This window comes from Ruditapes philippinarum, unplaced genomic scaffold (genome assembly GCF_026571515.1).
Source record: "Ruditapes philippinarum isolate M1 unplaced genomic scaffold, ASM2657151v2 ctg614_1_1_1_1, whole genome shotgun sequence".
Classification (NCBI taxonomy): Eukaryota; Metazoa; Mollusca; class Bivalvia; order Venerida; family Veneridae; genus Ruditapes; species Ruditapes philippinarum.
In genome coordinates, this window is record NW_026855959.1 from 454,212 (window position 1) to 470,742 (window position 16,531).

Here is a 16,531-nt window from a genome sequence, read left to right on the forward strand (position 1 = left end):
TATAGTTAGAGCTAACCCCATTAAATGCTTGCACAAAATAAAGATGTCTTTGATGAATGCAATGTGCCATCGTTCAGGCATTTATAGAGATAACAGTTGAGTATCAGTAAACATGAACAGGTTTCATATCAAACAAATTCTGACTTTTTTGTAATAACTGAATGAATATCAAGTATAAAAACAACAACAAAATTGAATTTAGAAGATTAATGAATTGTAAGTGATATCACGACGTTCCACCAGATGGGCACATTTTCTACCCTCATAGTCAAGCACAACTACACCCATGTTGTCAAAATGCTTTTCTTTAATGAGCCGCATCTGTTTTACGAGTTGAAGAAAAACAACAACAACATATCCTTTCATATTTATATTTGCAGACCTGAATTATTGAAAACACGGTTGAAATATCTTCACTGTATAAAAACTGGAAAATTGTTAGGAGATCCCTTAATTAGAGAGCAAGAAAAGCAGAAGTAAAGCATGATTGTGTCCATGAGCAATAATAAAGATACAACATATCTTACATCCCGTAGCATCTACTGAAGCAATATTCAATCTGCAACACTGGATGTAATTGAATTAAATTTGTTTCAAGAAAAAAGGCATAATGAAACTTGAAAACAAAATTTCTAAAGACTTCTATGTTGGATGCATGTAAAATAAACGTCAAAAGGGCGCGATTCTTCCATTTTCATACGCGTCGTTCCTTTGTCGTGTCTGTGTGTCTGGAATAAAAATAAATCATGTAATTGAGTAGGATTAGGATTTTATACTAATGCAATGGTTTTCATTTTTAAACTATAATATGACGCCACGATCGAGCTTCTCATTAAACCGATGAAAACTATTCAATAAAGAAAGGGAAAATCTTAAGAAAGCAGTTAAAAGAAAATTGAAAATATGCAGATTTAGTGATTGAATATGTCAATGAGGGATATGGAAGGTGAAAGTCATATCTCACGTACCTAAGTCGACTTTAGCAATATCAATTAAGATTACAGTCTCGAGTTTTATTTAATAATTATACAGAAATAACTTTGACAAATAGTGTGGCAGATCTGTATATCAGCGAAATTTATTGTTGAAGTTATGGTTTGTTGACAGGAAATTTTGTCTTTTACTCTGGTAAAATGCGCAGTAAACAAGGCTGAAGAAATGTATCATAAATGTAGCTAAAACATCTCCTTACCAAGTACCATGTCAATGGTACTATATTGATGTTCTTCCGATGTATCTGTAACCGGACTTGTGTAATCGTTATTGGCCGTTGACTTCCCACTACAATGAATAAACGAATCAAAATTATTCCTTTTTTGATTCACTATAAAACCTTTCTTTAATTTAAGCCAGATTGTTTTGTTTGGTTTTTTTTTTGTATTTTGTATACATGTAAATTCTGCAAATTAAATATAAAGTAGATTGTTAATCAATACACGTAACAATGGCAGCGAAAACCCAAACAATAATGAACACGTAATACCTTTTTTCCTTCCTCTTTCGACGTAAAATAAACATAAGTATTAATGCCAGAACTAAACAAAAACATAGTGTACCAAGGACACTTCCAACTACTGCGACAATGTTGTTTTGGCCACTGAAATCAAGAAGAAAACATGTTTAATATGTCACTATTTTCACTATTCTATGACTGAAGTAGGAATCGCTATTTTTTTTTTCTCTCAACAACATGCTCAATGTGACCTATTGTGGTCGCCCTGTGTCTGCCCTTCGTTGTCCATCATTAACATTTACTTTAAAACTTCTTTCTAAACTACAGTTGAATTTAAGTGATGAAACTAGAAAGGAACTATTTTTGGATGATTCTTCATAAAATGCTCAAATGATTGCTAGAAAAAAATGACCGCGAGAGTTTTGATTAGTATTAAAACCTTTAAACGACATCTCCTCCTCAACTATTGTATATTTTAATGAACTCCTAAGGGAGTAATAATTAGGTGGTCTTTTAAAAAAAGCGTCTGTTGTACACAATGGCTGCCAGAGTTAAAAAATGAAAAAGCTTTAAATGACGTATCCTCCTTAACTGCATGAACCTATACAGAAATGATCCTACGTTGGTTTTTTTTAATTAAAATTGTTATTCTTTTTTTAACAAGAAAACAACCACAACATTTTCTCCATAACAGCTGGAAATATTTTAGTGAAACTTCATAGCAATTATCACCAAACGTTGTTTTACACTCGTGACGGTTTGCTGAGCAAGATTGAGATCAGACCTAAGAAAAAAAAAGAAATTTGCTTGTAGGACACTTCCTCTTCAACTATGCTAGAGATTTTAGGAATGGTCCTGGTAGTCCTTCAGAAATTGCTAAAATGATCCGATCTGTCAAACTAATTGGTTACCAGAGCTAAAACTAGAAAAAACATTATAGGACATTTCGGACATTTCGAGGAATTGATGCGTGACAGTTATACCTCAAAGGAATTGCAACTATTTTATTCTAAACCCTCGATTTCACCCTCAAATGATTGATAGTTTTCATCATGAAAGTTTTCTTCATGAAAGTCTACAGTTAATCATCAAGTGATATTTACAAAATTTGCTAAAGCGATTCCAGTCTACTGAACAAGATGGAACATATAGCTGAAAATTGAATAACTATGAAGATTTTCGTAAAATTATACAGAGTGATCATTTTACTCTTTCAAAAAATGTTCTTTTAAATCGTTCCGGTCTGCCGAATGTTAAACAAGATAATAAGCTTCAAGGGACATCTCTTCAACTGCCAGGCAAAGTTTGGATTTAATATGGCTACCTTCGGGTGGTTCTTTACAAAACTTGCTTAAATCATTACAGTCTGCATAATGACCTTTCCTCTTCAACTGCTTGGCTGATTTTGAGGAAACTTAGCAATAATGAGGTACATGTACTAATGGAATCAGGTGAGCGTTTAAGGACCATCATAGCTTCTTGTCACCTTTTGCACCCTCCCCCGCACAAAAACACAAAACAAAACAAAACAACGAAAAGTTAAAACTAATAAAGCAGTAGCCTTGGCAAATAATTCATTTTCCTGAGTAAAACTACTCCCCACCATTTCTCTACTTCGATTTGTGTAAGAAATACTTTAACCCTTTACCTCATATATACGCGAAACAACGCACTTTTGACCCCCCCCCCCCTTTTTAGGCCTCAGATAGTGAAAAAATGTCCTATTTGGGCCCCAAACACATGTTTTCGTTTTAGAAATGTTGCTTAAAAAAATGAGCACTTTTTCGGCGCCGCCCCGCATCCAAAAGATACATCAGGGGGTTGGCAGAAGGGGGATGTGCCCCCTTCTGTTAGGGGGGTTTGAAGGGGGGCGGCAGTCCCCCTCATCGCCAAGAAAATTTTGGACTTATGAGAGGCTAAAAATGACCCCAGGTTGATCATAATGTAACGTGTAACCAACGCTGAAAAGCCTTTGACTCTATCTCAATCCCTTGAGAAGTTGCAGCACTTTGAAATAAATTTTGATGGAAAAAATCGAGGCAAAATAGTGATTTTTGGCAATTTTGAGATGTCCCTCGTTGCCATGGTAACAGGAAATTTAAGACTGAGCATGTCGTTACAAAGGCAATGGTCCAGTCAACGTTTGTGCCAAGTTTGATTAGTATTGAAGCATTTTTCATAGTTTCATAGCAGTTTGAACTTGTAACAGGAGGCTTTTCAGTGAAAACGGCCATTTTTCACAATATGCTCATGGGGGAAAGGGTTAAAGGAAGATCTACCCATTTTATAAATGAATAAGCATACCATACCATGTGTGGACTTTTCACAGTCTTTTCCATCCAACCAACAGTACATGTACAAGTATAGCCATCAAGAAGGTTTGTACAGGTTCCATTATTGCCACAAGGCGTACTTCTACACGATTCAGCATCTAAAACATAAAAGTGTTGTTTTGTGTGTGCATTCGTATTATAGTTAGGTATAGAAGGTCAATACGACATAGCTCTTACTTTAACTAAGATACATGCAGTAAAATACTCAATTCATTAACATTTTCGGCACTTTACATACTTGTTATAATATAAACAAAAATTCAGAAAAATAAAGAATGTCCAAAACGGAAAAAATTGAAAATGTTGCAGACTCATTTTGATTGGGCATTTTCATGGACGGTAGTGGTAAGCGTTTCCTAAGACCGCGCACCCTAGCTATCACCAACTTGAACAGCAATATATGGTGATATTTTGAATTAAAATGCATATGGAAACGTGTTTATTATCGACTTTACAAGATAAAAATGCATATATTTATATAATTCTTTAAACAGAATAGCAAACAAATATCATTTTTGACTTTGACTAATTCAAAATAGTTGAAAATTGAATTACATAGACATTTTGGTAACACTCCTGACCACTGCCCAGTCTCTGTGCATACGCTTTTCGCATTTGACGAATTAGTCATAATATAATCTTTATCACATGTATAAGTTATTTCGTTGTTGTACACATATTTGTTTGACCTGTTGCGATAGGAACCGTGCTCGATAGACTTTGGCTCTTCACATTCCACAACTGAAAGATACCTTAAAAAATTATCATAAAACTTTGTATACTTATATCGACCCGTACGGAACTTCTCTAAGTACTATGTACACGAATTTATTAACTAATACAGTACAATAATGTAAATCAATTATTAATCCACATAAATTAAGCAAGATAACCAAACATTTTCGATTGTTGAAAACATAGGAATATAAAAAGCTAGGCAAGTGATGCGGGGGTCAAATATACAAAATAACCCTTTACTGCATTAGCCACGTAGTAGAAAGGTGGTAAATAATACAAAATCAGTCATTAATCGCACATAATTAACATGTAAATTATTATTTATGGTGGTCGAAACTTTTTTTTTCAATAAAAAGTATGATCATACAAGTAATTTTCAGAAACAAATGAGATTAAACCAAAGGTACAAAGCGTTGTTAAATTTCAATTCAACCATGCATATCATTTATTTTTAATATTGAAAATAAAAACGGAAAAATTGTAATTAGTGTAGATGGTGATAGCCATATTTGTTTGTTGGTTTTGTTGGATTCGAAGTCACACACACACACACACGCGCGCACCAACACACGCACACGCCGCACTCACGCACGCACACACACGGTAAAGGTCATACGGCGACTTTCAAGCTAGCTTGATAATGTCTTTACATGACGGGATTTGAACCCACAACGATGAAAAACAAATGTTTTCGAGTCATCAATATTCACCACTCGGTCACGGAGTCCATATATGTGTATTTACCCAAACATTCCGGCAATTTTCCCGACCAATTTCCTTCCTTATCACAATACATCCACCCATATGACAATTTCGTCATATTGTATCCTTTCTCGCACGTGTAGTCCACATAATCTTTAAATCTGTATCTTTGACCATTTTCGGCATCAATTTCTTTGAATCTTCCATTTTTAATGGTAGGCGGAGGACCGCAGTGAACAACTACAAAAGACATTCATGGATGCAAGACAGATAACCCCGTTTATTCACCACGTAATAAGTAATAAGTATGAGAGGACCGGGGTTACACCCCCTTATATCTTACAATATTTATCCATGTATATCACATTGTAATATTTACAAATATACCTTATATTCTATCATATTATCAGTATAATTAGAGAAGGTTTACAAAAAGTTATAGTCTATTTTACACTTGTATAATTTTATGATATTAAAAAAATTAACCGTGCTTACAGGTTACCAGAGTAAATAAATTGTCATTCCGGATAGCAATCTTACAATTAGCCAGCTTCTAGTTTTAGCGTCAGTCAAATTTGTATTTTTGTAAATATTCCGAGCTATTAAATCTAAGACTATTTTAAAAGCAATTACATGTGGGTAACAATTTTTTCTCTTACAAAGTATATATAGTTTTTCAATATGATGCACGACATAAATGAACAAGCCAAATTTAATCAAATAAAACAATTAAAAATGCTTATCTTTTTATTATCTTCTAAACTATATGTTCCATTTTCCATGTCAGCAGAAAACGGAAGACTTTATTAAAATTGCAAAATACTGCTCTGTTTAAGGCTTATGTAATATGCTCAAGAAATGTTTTGGTTTCTTTGTGTTTTTTTTGTGTTTTTTGTTTTTCAAAATCTAATTATTTTTGGCGTTGCTTTAGTTTTCAAAATGTTACCATATGTTTCTTCTGTTGCTTTTCGGTCACAAGTTTAGTTTTAGCATTTTGTAAGAAAGTCAAACTACTACTAATTGTAATGGCCTTACCTTTGGTATCTTACCGTCTTATGTAACGTAATAAAAAAAGACCTGGTTTCAGTAATATATAACAAACATGCATATCATATAATAAGCCAACTTTTAATGTTTGCTCATCAAAAGACAATTTTTAACAGCATTATAAATGACATGTACATAAATAACAAAATATTTCCAACGTTTTGTTCCCTATTCCTTACATTCAAATAATTTTGATATTACTTAACCTTGCTGGCAGCAAGTACCAAAATATCCATCGGGACATGGGCAGTCTGGGTGCCAGTTTTCGGGCCAAGCGACGAGATCGCACGAACTTCCGCAAAGAACCTCTTCCGTATGACATGATTTAAATTGTTCATTACAGTCATTCAACGTTCCAAAACTCCGTTTACGTCTTTGAACATTTATTTCACAGTATCTTGACTCTTGAATCTCGATTCTTGAAGGTTCGCATGGTGTCCATGGTTCCCAAGCTAAGTATGTACAATCTGGATTACACCAAGGGAGTTCAGAATCGGCTAAAATGGCATCATAACTTATGATACTAATAAAGATCCTAAACAATATCGTGTCCATGTTTGTCCAAGGAGCCTTGAAAGATACGACATAAAATCCAAAATTAATTCAGTAATTATTTAATTCAGAGTCAAAACAAGAACCACAATGCGACTCCCGGAGGTACATGTATACATGTGGAAAGTCATTTATTAAAGGGGGAGGGGGTGTTATCGAAAGTCGTCTGTGATTGACTTTTATTGATATAATTGTGAAGGGAATGACAAATGTTTAAGATTAAGTGTGTATGTTTAAAAGAAGCTATCATTATTGAGTAGATATGGACGGATAGCGGACATGAATATTCGTTACAGTTATACATAAATCAATCGTTTATACACTAAAACGCTCTTTACTTGGTGTATTTTTCTTCTTCTTGTTATTACAGGCTAAGTTTTTTAATTATCAAGGTTAAAAGAATAAGATTTGATGTTCTTTTTTTTACTCATATTATGCAAAATTATTTAGTTGATTGCCAAGCAGAGAATATTCAGAAAATCCCTCGAGGTTTAACCTTTACCATGCTATATATTTAAATTAATCATTTTTCAGTTCATCACTTTATGAGAAATTTAAATAACAGTGTAGATGACACCGTTGTATAGGTTGGTCTTGAGCTGCACTTGTCGCATAGCTACCAGCAGATTAATGACCAGTATCGTGTTTTGTTGTGAATTCATGAGTTTTCTTTTTATGGAACCATTAACTTGGTTATCAATGCATCAAAATTTGAAATAACGAGGCAAAGTAATGGCTACTCGTGGTTGACGGTAAAGACATGACCTGGTTGTTTGTTTCTTCATTTTTGTGCCTTCTGCTACAAAGTAGCCGGGACATATAGTCGTCTGTTTATCTGTCCGTAACACAATTGAGTTAGTTTATTAAGCTACTGCACGTGTACTTGCTGTATTATAAATTCGTTATAAAGATTGTTGACAGGTTATATGGCCGTATACAAATGGCTGTTTGCAATATAACCCTCGCCTTACGACTCGGGTTATATTTACAAATAGTCGTTATACAGGGCCATATAACCTGTCAACGATCTTTATAACTAATAATATACACGTTTCTGTCGATTCATGACGAAATCTTACTTTTTCTCTAAAAAATGATGCTTGCTGTATCCTAGCAGCTCGGGTTATATTTACAAAAAAGCCGTTTATATAGGACCATATAACCTGTCAACAATCTTTATAACTAATAGTGTATATATCAACTTATTTTTTTCTTCGGACCAGGAACACTTCAACACATGTTTGGGCTCGAGCCAATAAACATTATTCAGTGGTTTAAGCCAAACACATTTGCTATATCTAATCAATTTGTTGTACAAAATGAAGTTTATCACATAGCTACCTGGTATCGTTTATAAGTAATCATTACTTCCTCCTTTGTAATTACATTTTGGATTGCCAAAACTTTTGTGTTGATGATTGACAGGTAAATAAGACAAGACCTGCTCATATTTGATACGAGATTAAAAAAATCATATTCCTTTGGTTGCCAATGCAAACCCTGCATGAAATGGAACATTTTAAACAATTTTATGAAGATTTATTGATATTGGTTTAGGAGTTGTTTAAAGCAAAGTATGAGTGGACGGACAACCGACATAGAGTGGACTAAATTTTAACATTTTGTTCTCTGATCACCTGGTAAAAATAAGCAGCAAACAGAATACTAAGTACAAAGTTTATTGAGACTTAATATATTTAAATAATACTGGAGGCAAAAATGTGTTATGTTCATGCTAGCACTCTACAGCTTTAATTTGTTTGTTTTGTCACATGGACACATTAAAGGTCATATGGCAACTTTCCAGCTTTACGGGTGGAGGAAGACCTCAGGAGTCCTTTTGTGCATTATGCCGGTGCCCCTCTGTCTGTGCAGACATAAGCAAACGCCCGAGAAAGTATCTCTGACATTCTGTAAGCGAGCTGGATAGCTTCCTCACGACAAAACCAACATAGTGGGTTTGCGACCAGCATGGATCCAGACCAGCCTGCGCATCCGCGCAGTCTGATCAGGATCCATGCTGTTCGCTATCAGTTTATCTACTTGATAAAATGTTTATAAGCGAACAACATGGATCCTAATCAGACTGCACGGATGCACAGGCTGGTCTGGATCCGTGCTGGTCGCAAACCCATTATGTTGGTTTTGTCATGACGCGGCTCATATTAAAAATCCAAAGTCCCCGGGGCATACGAATGGAATACGAACGCACAGCATATAGGGGCATGTCGGCAAACTGTTAAGGTAAGCCAAGAGTAATGGGCACTATAAGGAATTCTAAAATTAACAACATAGGACAGTTATATGTCTTAATGGTCACCTGTAATACATATTTAAATAGAATTTACCGTGTGGTACATGAGTTATGGATATATTTCTGAACTAAACTTTCCTATTTGAAGGACTTTTTACAGAAATGAGGAAACTCTAAATAATCTATAATATCATCATTATGAAAAAATGTTTTTCTATTGCTCTGTGGCGCCGTTATATGTCGCAATGCCTCTAAATGTCGCACTTGCCGCTAAATGTCGCACCATTGACGCTAAATGTCGCAACCGCCGCTAAATGTCGCAAAATCATTTGCCGTTAAATGTCGCAATGTTAACGTTAAATGTCGCACGAATTTCCCTTACCGTTAAATGTCGCAACACTACCGTTAAATGTCGCAAGATGTAAATTCATGTTAAAATCATGTTTAAAGTAGAATTATATTACTTTTTAGCTCGACTATTCGATAAGAATAAGTAGAGCTATTGCAGTCACCCGAGCGTCGGCGTCGGCGTCGGCGTAACCACTTATGTTAAAGTTTTTGTAATAGTTCAAATATTTTCAAAGTCCATAGACATATGGCTTTGAAACTTTGCACACTTGTTCACCATCATGACCCCAACCTGTAGACAGGAGGAGGTAACTCTATCAAGCATTTTGACAGAATTATGCCCCTTTTTCGACTTAGAATTTACGTTAAAGTTTTTGTAATAGTTCAAGTATTTTCAAAGTCCATTGACATATGGCTTTGAAACTTTACACACTTGTTCACCATCATGACCCCAACCTGTAAACAGGAGGAGGTAACTCTATCAAGCATTTTGACAGAATTATGCCCCTTTTTCGACTTAGAATTTACGTTAAAGTTTTTGTAATAGTTCAAATATTTTCAAAGTCCATTGACATATGGCTTTGAAACTTTGCACACTTGTTCACCATCATGACCCCAACCTGTAAACAGGAGGAGGTAACTCTGTCAAGCATTTTGACAGAATTATGCCCCTTTTTCGACTTAGAATTTACGTTTAAGTTTTTGTAATAGTTCAAATTTTTTCAAAGTCCATTGACATATGGCTTTGAAACTTTGCACACTTGTTCACCATCAAGACCCCAACCTGGAAACAGGAGGAGGTAACTCTATCAAGCATTTTGACAGAATTATGCCCCTTTTCGACTTAGAATTTACGTTAAAGTTTTTGTAATAGTTCAAATATTTTCAAAGTCCATTGACATATGACTTTGAAACTTTGCACACTTGTTCACCATCATGACCCCAACCTGTAAACAGGAGGAGGTAACTGTATCAAGCATTTTTTTTACTATCAAGCACTAAGAATAGTCGAGCGTTGCTGTCCTACCGACAGCTCTTGTTAACATTCTCATAATTATTTTTATTGTAATTGCCATTACACAAAAATTATCTTTGTCTTACTTGGTTTCTTTAGCGAACATAAATATCGAGGTTTTAAGCTACTATATAATGTAATCTTTAGGCTAGAAAAGATAATTGATACTTAATCTATAGATAAGTATTTTTTTCTCGTTCAACATTTTCATTTGTAACCCTGATTGACAACAGATTAAAGGTATTATGGTATTGTCACTCTCAGAATTTGGTTTAAGTAATTTCATTTATTTTCTCAGAAACAACCGAATTTACTTTAAACGTGGTTTAGTTGTTCACTATGATCATATGATTCAATATCAAAAGGCAGATAATCCTAGTTATATTTTTGCAAAGTTATTCCCATATTTTTCTAAGATGTTTTCGCCCTGATTAACCTTTTGGTTACGGCTAATTTTAAACAAATTCACTTTAAACTTAAAATACTTATTTCATATGAAAGTACTAATGCATTTCTAAAGGACAGATGATCCTGAAAGGTACTTTTTCTAAAATATCTCCCTTTTTATATTTTCAAAAAAGAAACATCACAAATATTCACTTCAAACGTGAAATATTGATTGAATATCAATGCAAATTTTTTATTTAAACAGAAACGGCAAATACGTGAAAAAACACGGTCAATACGAAAATCAAAAAAAAATATGAGCCATGTCACGACAAAACCAACATAATGGGTTTGCGACCAGAATGGATCCAGACCAGCCTGCGCATCCGCATTGTCAATCTGATAGCGAACAGCATGGATCCTGGTCAGACTGCGCGGATGCGCAGGCTGGTCTGGATCCATGCTGGTCGCAAACCCATTATGTTGGTTTTGTCGTGACACGGCTCGTATCATGTAGTACTCCTTGATCATGTAGTATTCGATCCGCAGTCGGGTGCTAGATATGAGCGAATTTACGATTATATGCACCGGAATGTTTGTAAGCAGCCAGCCCGCATAGAGCGCGAGACTTGTAACCTCGACCTTGTTGGTTCTATTCCCGGGCTGGCCAACTAAAATTACTGATCAGTCTTTCGGATGATACTTTAAATCGAGGTCCCGTGTATGGGTGCTAAAACAACTTGGCACGTTAAAGAAGGGGAAGCTTCTGGAATCGGAGCATATCTTTCTATATCTGTAATTGCACTATCCTCCAAAATATAAAATGACGCGTACTCTTCTGGAGGACTCGCCCATATGGTCAACCGGTGGCGAGTATAAATAAACGCAAATTCACACACAGTAAGCAGATGTCAAAGTTTAAATAAGTACACAAGATTAAGTACATTTTACGATTTGTCAAACACTATTTGAGCTTTGACATTGTGGCAAGTGATATTTACTCGCCAAGTCGCTTTATACTATGAAAGATTCTCAGTAACTATCATATAATAAGAATACAAATAATTGATTAAGCTCATATTGGCCTTGCTGTTTGGCTGAAGACAGCTAGCCGTTTTGGCCAGAGAATTTAGGCTTTTTATATCATTGCTTTGCTGTAATGAAAATCTTAATCTGTAACGCTTCATGATAAATATTTCAATGAAATTAAATCTGACATTTTTTGAAAAACACAAGACATGAATTATACTCGTACATATGTAACGACGATATTGGTTAAATATCTGTAATCACTTTTATGTTCGTTCTAAAATGCGCATGTCGACTACGTCATAGTGAAGTTCAAATGACCATAAATACAAACATACGCACAATAGTGTATTTATTTTAAGATAATTTTAAGAACTTTATTTTTCAAAACAAAAACAAATGGAACAGATGTGTAAAGAAAACATCTTTTTAATTTATTGCAACAATAATATGAATGACCACTGCCCTTCTGGCGTTAAAATGGAAATAAAAACACGCATACGACTAGCAAATTTGATAAAAGCATAAACTGTTTGTGTGAACTTCATCCTGCAAATTAAAATCTATTTTAGCATTTGTGACCATGGCCCATTGATCCCTTCCTCAATATAAAGGAAGTTCCATGCAAGTTATCTACCTTCAAAATATGAAATACATTTGTCAATAAATATAGGCTGTAAAAGTGTAGAAATCTATTTTAGAACTGGTGACCTTGACCCAACTGAACCATAACTCCATCCAAAGGAGAAGACCTCAATTCCATGTTCCTACCAAATATAAAAGACATCTTTCAAAAGAATACTGTTAAAACAACTGTAAAAATGTTAAAATCTATTTTGGCATTGGTGACTATGGCCTTTACCCACAGGACCCCCAATTAAACCCAAAGGAAGAGGACCTCTCTTGGCATCTTTGTATTAAACATGAAATACACAATCTTAACAATAAAGGCTTAATGAGCAGAAATGTTATAAAAAATTCACACCAGTGACCTTGACACTAGAGACCCCTTAATCCATAAAAATACACGGCCATTAATGGTATTCACCTACCAGATAAGGAAGATATCATAAATAAATTCTTAAGATAATCCAACTTACCGGAATAGGTTAACCATACAAGGTCCTATTTTCAAAGTGAAAAAAAAGGAATATAACTTGGGAAAATGGATGGCAATATCATGAACTTTTTCTAAATAAGTAAGTGTGGAAATTATGAAGCCATAAGTATAGACAGTACTTAAATAAACCCAACTTGCCGGTTTAGGTTAACGATATTCATTCTCAAACTGCTGAAAATGGCAATAACTTGATTAAAATTCATGCAATAATTATGTTACTTGCCATGATCAACTTTATTGTATTGATTAATAAATGTGTAAATTATGAAGCCCTTTGTACAAGTAGATTTTAGGAAAAATCATACTTGCCGTTTTATTATTTTGATCGTTCCATTTTTTAAAACATGACACCAATTTTGGGCTGCCAGGCTCCTAGACTGCCAGCTTTAGGCTATAAGACTACAAAGTTAAGTGCCCTAAAGGTAAAGGCGTTTTTTTCCATAACCATGCATGTGTATGTGCTTTTGCATGACCTTTCATAGTGATTTTACTGAATTTTAAATTGTTTCCATATTTATAATATAAGTTACTAACTTTAAGCTACTAGGCTGCCGACTCAAAGCTGTTAGATTGCCAACTTCAGGTTGCAAAGTTGACATCGATAGGCTGTTAGGATGTTAGGCGGCCTCCTCAGGATACTAGGCTACCAACGTTAGGTTTACAGGGCGTTAGGCAAACTCTTAAGGTCCAGGTCGTCAGCAATTTAGGCTTCCTCTTCCGACAGCGAAACAATTTGCCTCCTCAGTCAACTAGGCCATCAGACTGCCACCTCAGGCAACCTGTCTCTTCTGCCATTTTACAGACACAATTGTACTAAACTATTTACAGAACAATGCCAATTTTGCAGTTTCATACAAATAGTAGACAATTGTATAATTATCAATATGTACTTGTATAAGATCAGCTAAAAATCGAACGCAAAACAATATACATTTATTTACAAGATGAGTATTATCGCCGCCTAAATTGTAGCGCAGTTCCATATATAATAAATTCACTCGCTTTCAAATTGAGTAGGCAGATTTAATTAATATGATCCAACAATAAAACTTGAGTTCAACATAAAATTACATCTTGCGACATTTAACGGTAGTGTTGCGACATTTAACGGTAAGGGAAATTCGTGCGACATTTAACGTTGACATTGCGACATTTAACGTCAAATGGTTTTGCGACATTTAGCAGCGGTTGCGACATTTAGCGTCAATGGTGCGACATTTAGCGGCAAGTGCGACATTTAGCGGCGTTGCGACATATAACGGCGCCACATGCTCATTGGTAAGAAACAAATAATAACATTCAGGTAACAAATTTCACGAGCAATATGATTGTTTCTAAACATAATGTTTTTCATATGTATAAACGTGTTACCCTACCCCATCCACTTTAAACACTTATTTGACCATTTCATTATATAGAAAGCCTTATTCAAAATATCGCTTAAATTTACCACAATGAGGGCTGTTTTCAATGTTGCATAAATTTTCTTAAAAGTATATTGGTTGATCATGCAAAATATAAAATACTTTTACAGTGTAGTTTTTATTTTATTTAACTTTGAATATATCTGTTATCATGTTTACTATTAAATTTGGCATTAATTAGCAAATGAATACATACAATAATTATATAATTCAAATCAAACACTTTTTCTTTCTTTCGAGATACATATATAATGTTAAAAAGAAAAAAAGAAAGAAAAAAGATTGCCCCTTTTAGGGTTTGAACCCACGCCCCACGTTTTCAATGCAGTCTAGCCTATTTGAATACTCTTCAAAGTGGAGGTAATTCATTACCCATGGTCAACCTTAACATTATTTGTTGTAAAACACTATAATTAATTAGTTATATGTAAAATATATTGAATGCTGTTGTCCAAGAATTTGCTGATGATGACATTGTTTTAATTTCATAGGATACTGTAACAGTTGTTGGGGTTACAAATGCAATTAAATACTATATACCAGTTGTGTACGCACAGTAAACCTACCGTTCATTTTACAAAAAAAAACTCCACTAAAATATAAGTGTTAAAATGTGGTGGTGAAATAGCTAGAAGAGAAAAATGGACTAAAATGGTACTCAATTGGAAATTGATAATGGTTTACGTATCTTCTTATTAATTGTCTTTATATAATATGTCAAAAGTCATATCTTACAAGGCCAAAAAGGTACTTCTGTATATTTAAAATTCTTATCAACATATATCGTGTCTGCCATATATAACTTTTTTTGCAATTTCTGACATCCCTACAAAATACTAATCCACTTTACTCGCTCTATATCGTGAGTAAAACAATTATTCACTTATCCCATGTTATAATCTTACTTGAAAGAAACCAAATAACAACAAATTTTGGATTTGGACATTGTATTTGTCAACTTTAAATCGATATTAACTATAACTCTATAAAACGTTTTTAAAGCTGTCAAATACTGCATTGAGTGAGAAACAATAGTAAAACACCGAACATATACTATACAGAAGTACAAAACACGTGCGTGAAAATCGTGCAATGTAATAAGATATTCATCAAACAAAATATGGTGTAGACTTATCAAAGCATAAACTAAACAATGAACTTGAATGACATAACAATGGGTATTGTGCCGCTATGATAATCTGAGAGTGACGTTGCAATTTTTGTGTACTCATAAGTTTACAATCTTTGTCTGAATAGGTAAAACAGCTTTTTAAGAAGTGAATGTAATACAAGATAAGAAGTAGAATTTGAAATGTCTTGATGGCAAAGTTGGAAATGTCGCTTGGATGCGATTCGACTAAAATTTTATCACGAGTTCGAGCCTCGCAATTGTGTAACATTTTTCTTTTTTTCTTCCCTATTTTTTCATTTTTTTGATAGATGCGAATGAAATTGAATATCAAGGTAGTTTTGTTATAATATCCAATAATTTTAATATACCGATATTAATATTTTTATCCTGTGTTTTATGTAGTATGTATAGTAGTCACAGTACACGTGCAGAGCTCGAGTATTTCGTGCCACCTAAAGAAATCAGTGAACTGAGAAGTAAATAAAAACATAACACTCGTACAAGTAAAAAAAACAACATATTCTTCACACAGATTTTTCTTTGCGAACCGAACCTATCTTGCATTGATATTTAATTTGAAATTTTACTGACAACCTTACTTACTGCGTTACGTGGACAGTTAGTAAATTTCTTGATATTTTAATTTATATCGTAAAAAGTTGATAAAACAAAATTTACAATAAACTGTTTTTACACCCGTAAATAGTGGACTTGCCGACGCGTCGGACCTAAAATGATTTTCCTTTAAACGTACAGTAGCCGTGAATAATTTGGTATAAAAACTACCAATTGCCAAAGAGCCAAAAGATAGTTTCGTGTATATGGCAAAAAGAGTGATTTTTTCTGTAACTTAGGAATAAAAAAAGTTTTTGGAAAAAATAAAAATGATAGGCATTTTCTGAGACATGTTTTTGAGCCTTTAAATAATAATTTTTCAACAATTTTTCAAATTTTTTATTTTGTATTTTTTTATCCCAGTGCCCTTTTCGGGGGCAAA

General features: G+C 34.1%; 1 protein-coding gene and 1 long non-coding RNA gene across 2 annotated transcripts; both read right to left on the reverse strand.

Moving 5' to 3' along the window:
* Positions 1-278: 278 nt before the first annotated feature.
* Positions 279-1,726, reverse strand: LOC132744947 (uncharacterized). Its single transcript, XR_009627770.1, has 3 exons — positions 1,484-1,726; positions 1,193-1,281; positions 279-728 (listed from the first exon to the last, which is right to left on the reverse strand). It is a non-coding gene; the product is annotated as an uncharacterized LOC132744947 (long non-coding RNA).
* Positions 1,727-3,776: 2,050 nt separating this feature from the next.
* On the reverse strand, positions 3,777-6,941 carry LOC132744951 (CUB and sushi domain-containing protein 3-like). The gene is made up of 4 exons (XM_060733743.1): positions 6,480-6,941; positions 5,269-5,466; positions 4,391-4,527; positions 3,777-3,884 (listed from the first exon to the last, which is right to left on the reverse strand). The coding sequence occupies exons 1-4, from the start codon at positions 6,826-6,828 to the stop codon at positions 3,777-3,779; spliced, it is 792 nt and encodes a 263-aa protein (XP_060589726.1). The 5' UTR covers positions 6,829-6,941.
* Positions 6,942-16,531: the final 9,590 nt, after the last annotated feature.

Bases quoted from the DNA above. Each gene is read 5' to 3' on its own strand.
- LOC132744951 (XM_060733743.1), bottom strand. From the start codon at position 6,828: ATGGACACGATATTGTTTAGGATCTTTATTAGTATCATAAGTTATGAT. The intron at 5,467-6,479 runs GTTAAGTAATAT...TGTCTTTTGTAG, and splicing joins TGGTACTTGCTGCCAGCAAG to TTGTTCACTGCGGTCCTCCG. The intron at 4,528-5,268 runs GTAAATACACAT...GGTATCTTTCAG, and splicing joins AAAATTGCCGGAATGTTTGG to TTGTGGAATGTGAAGAGCCA.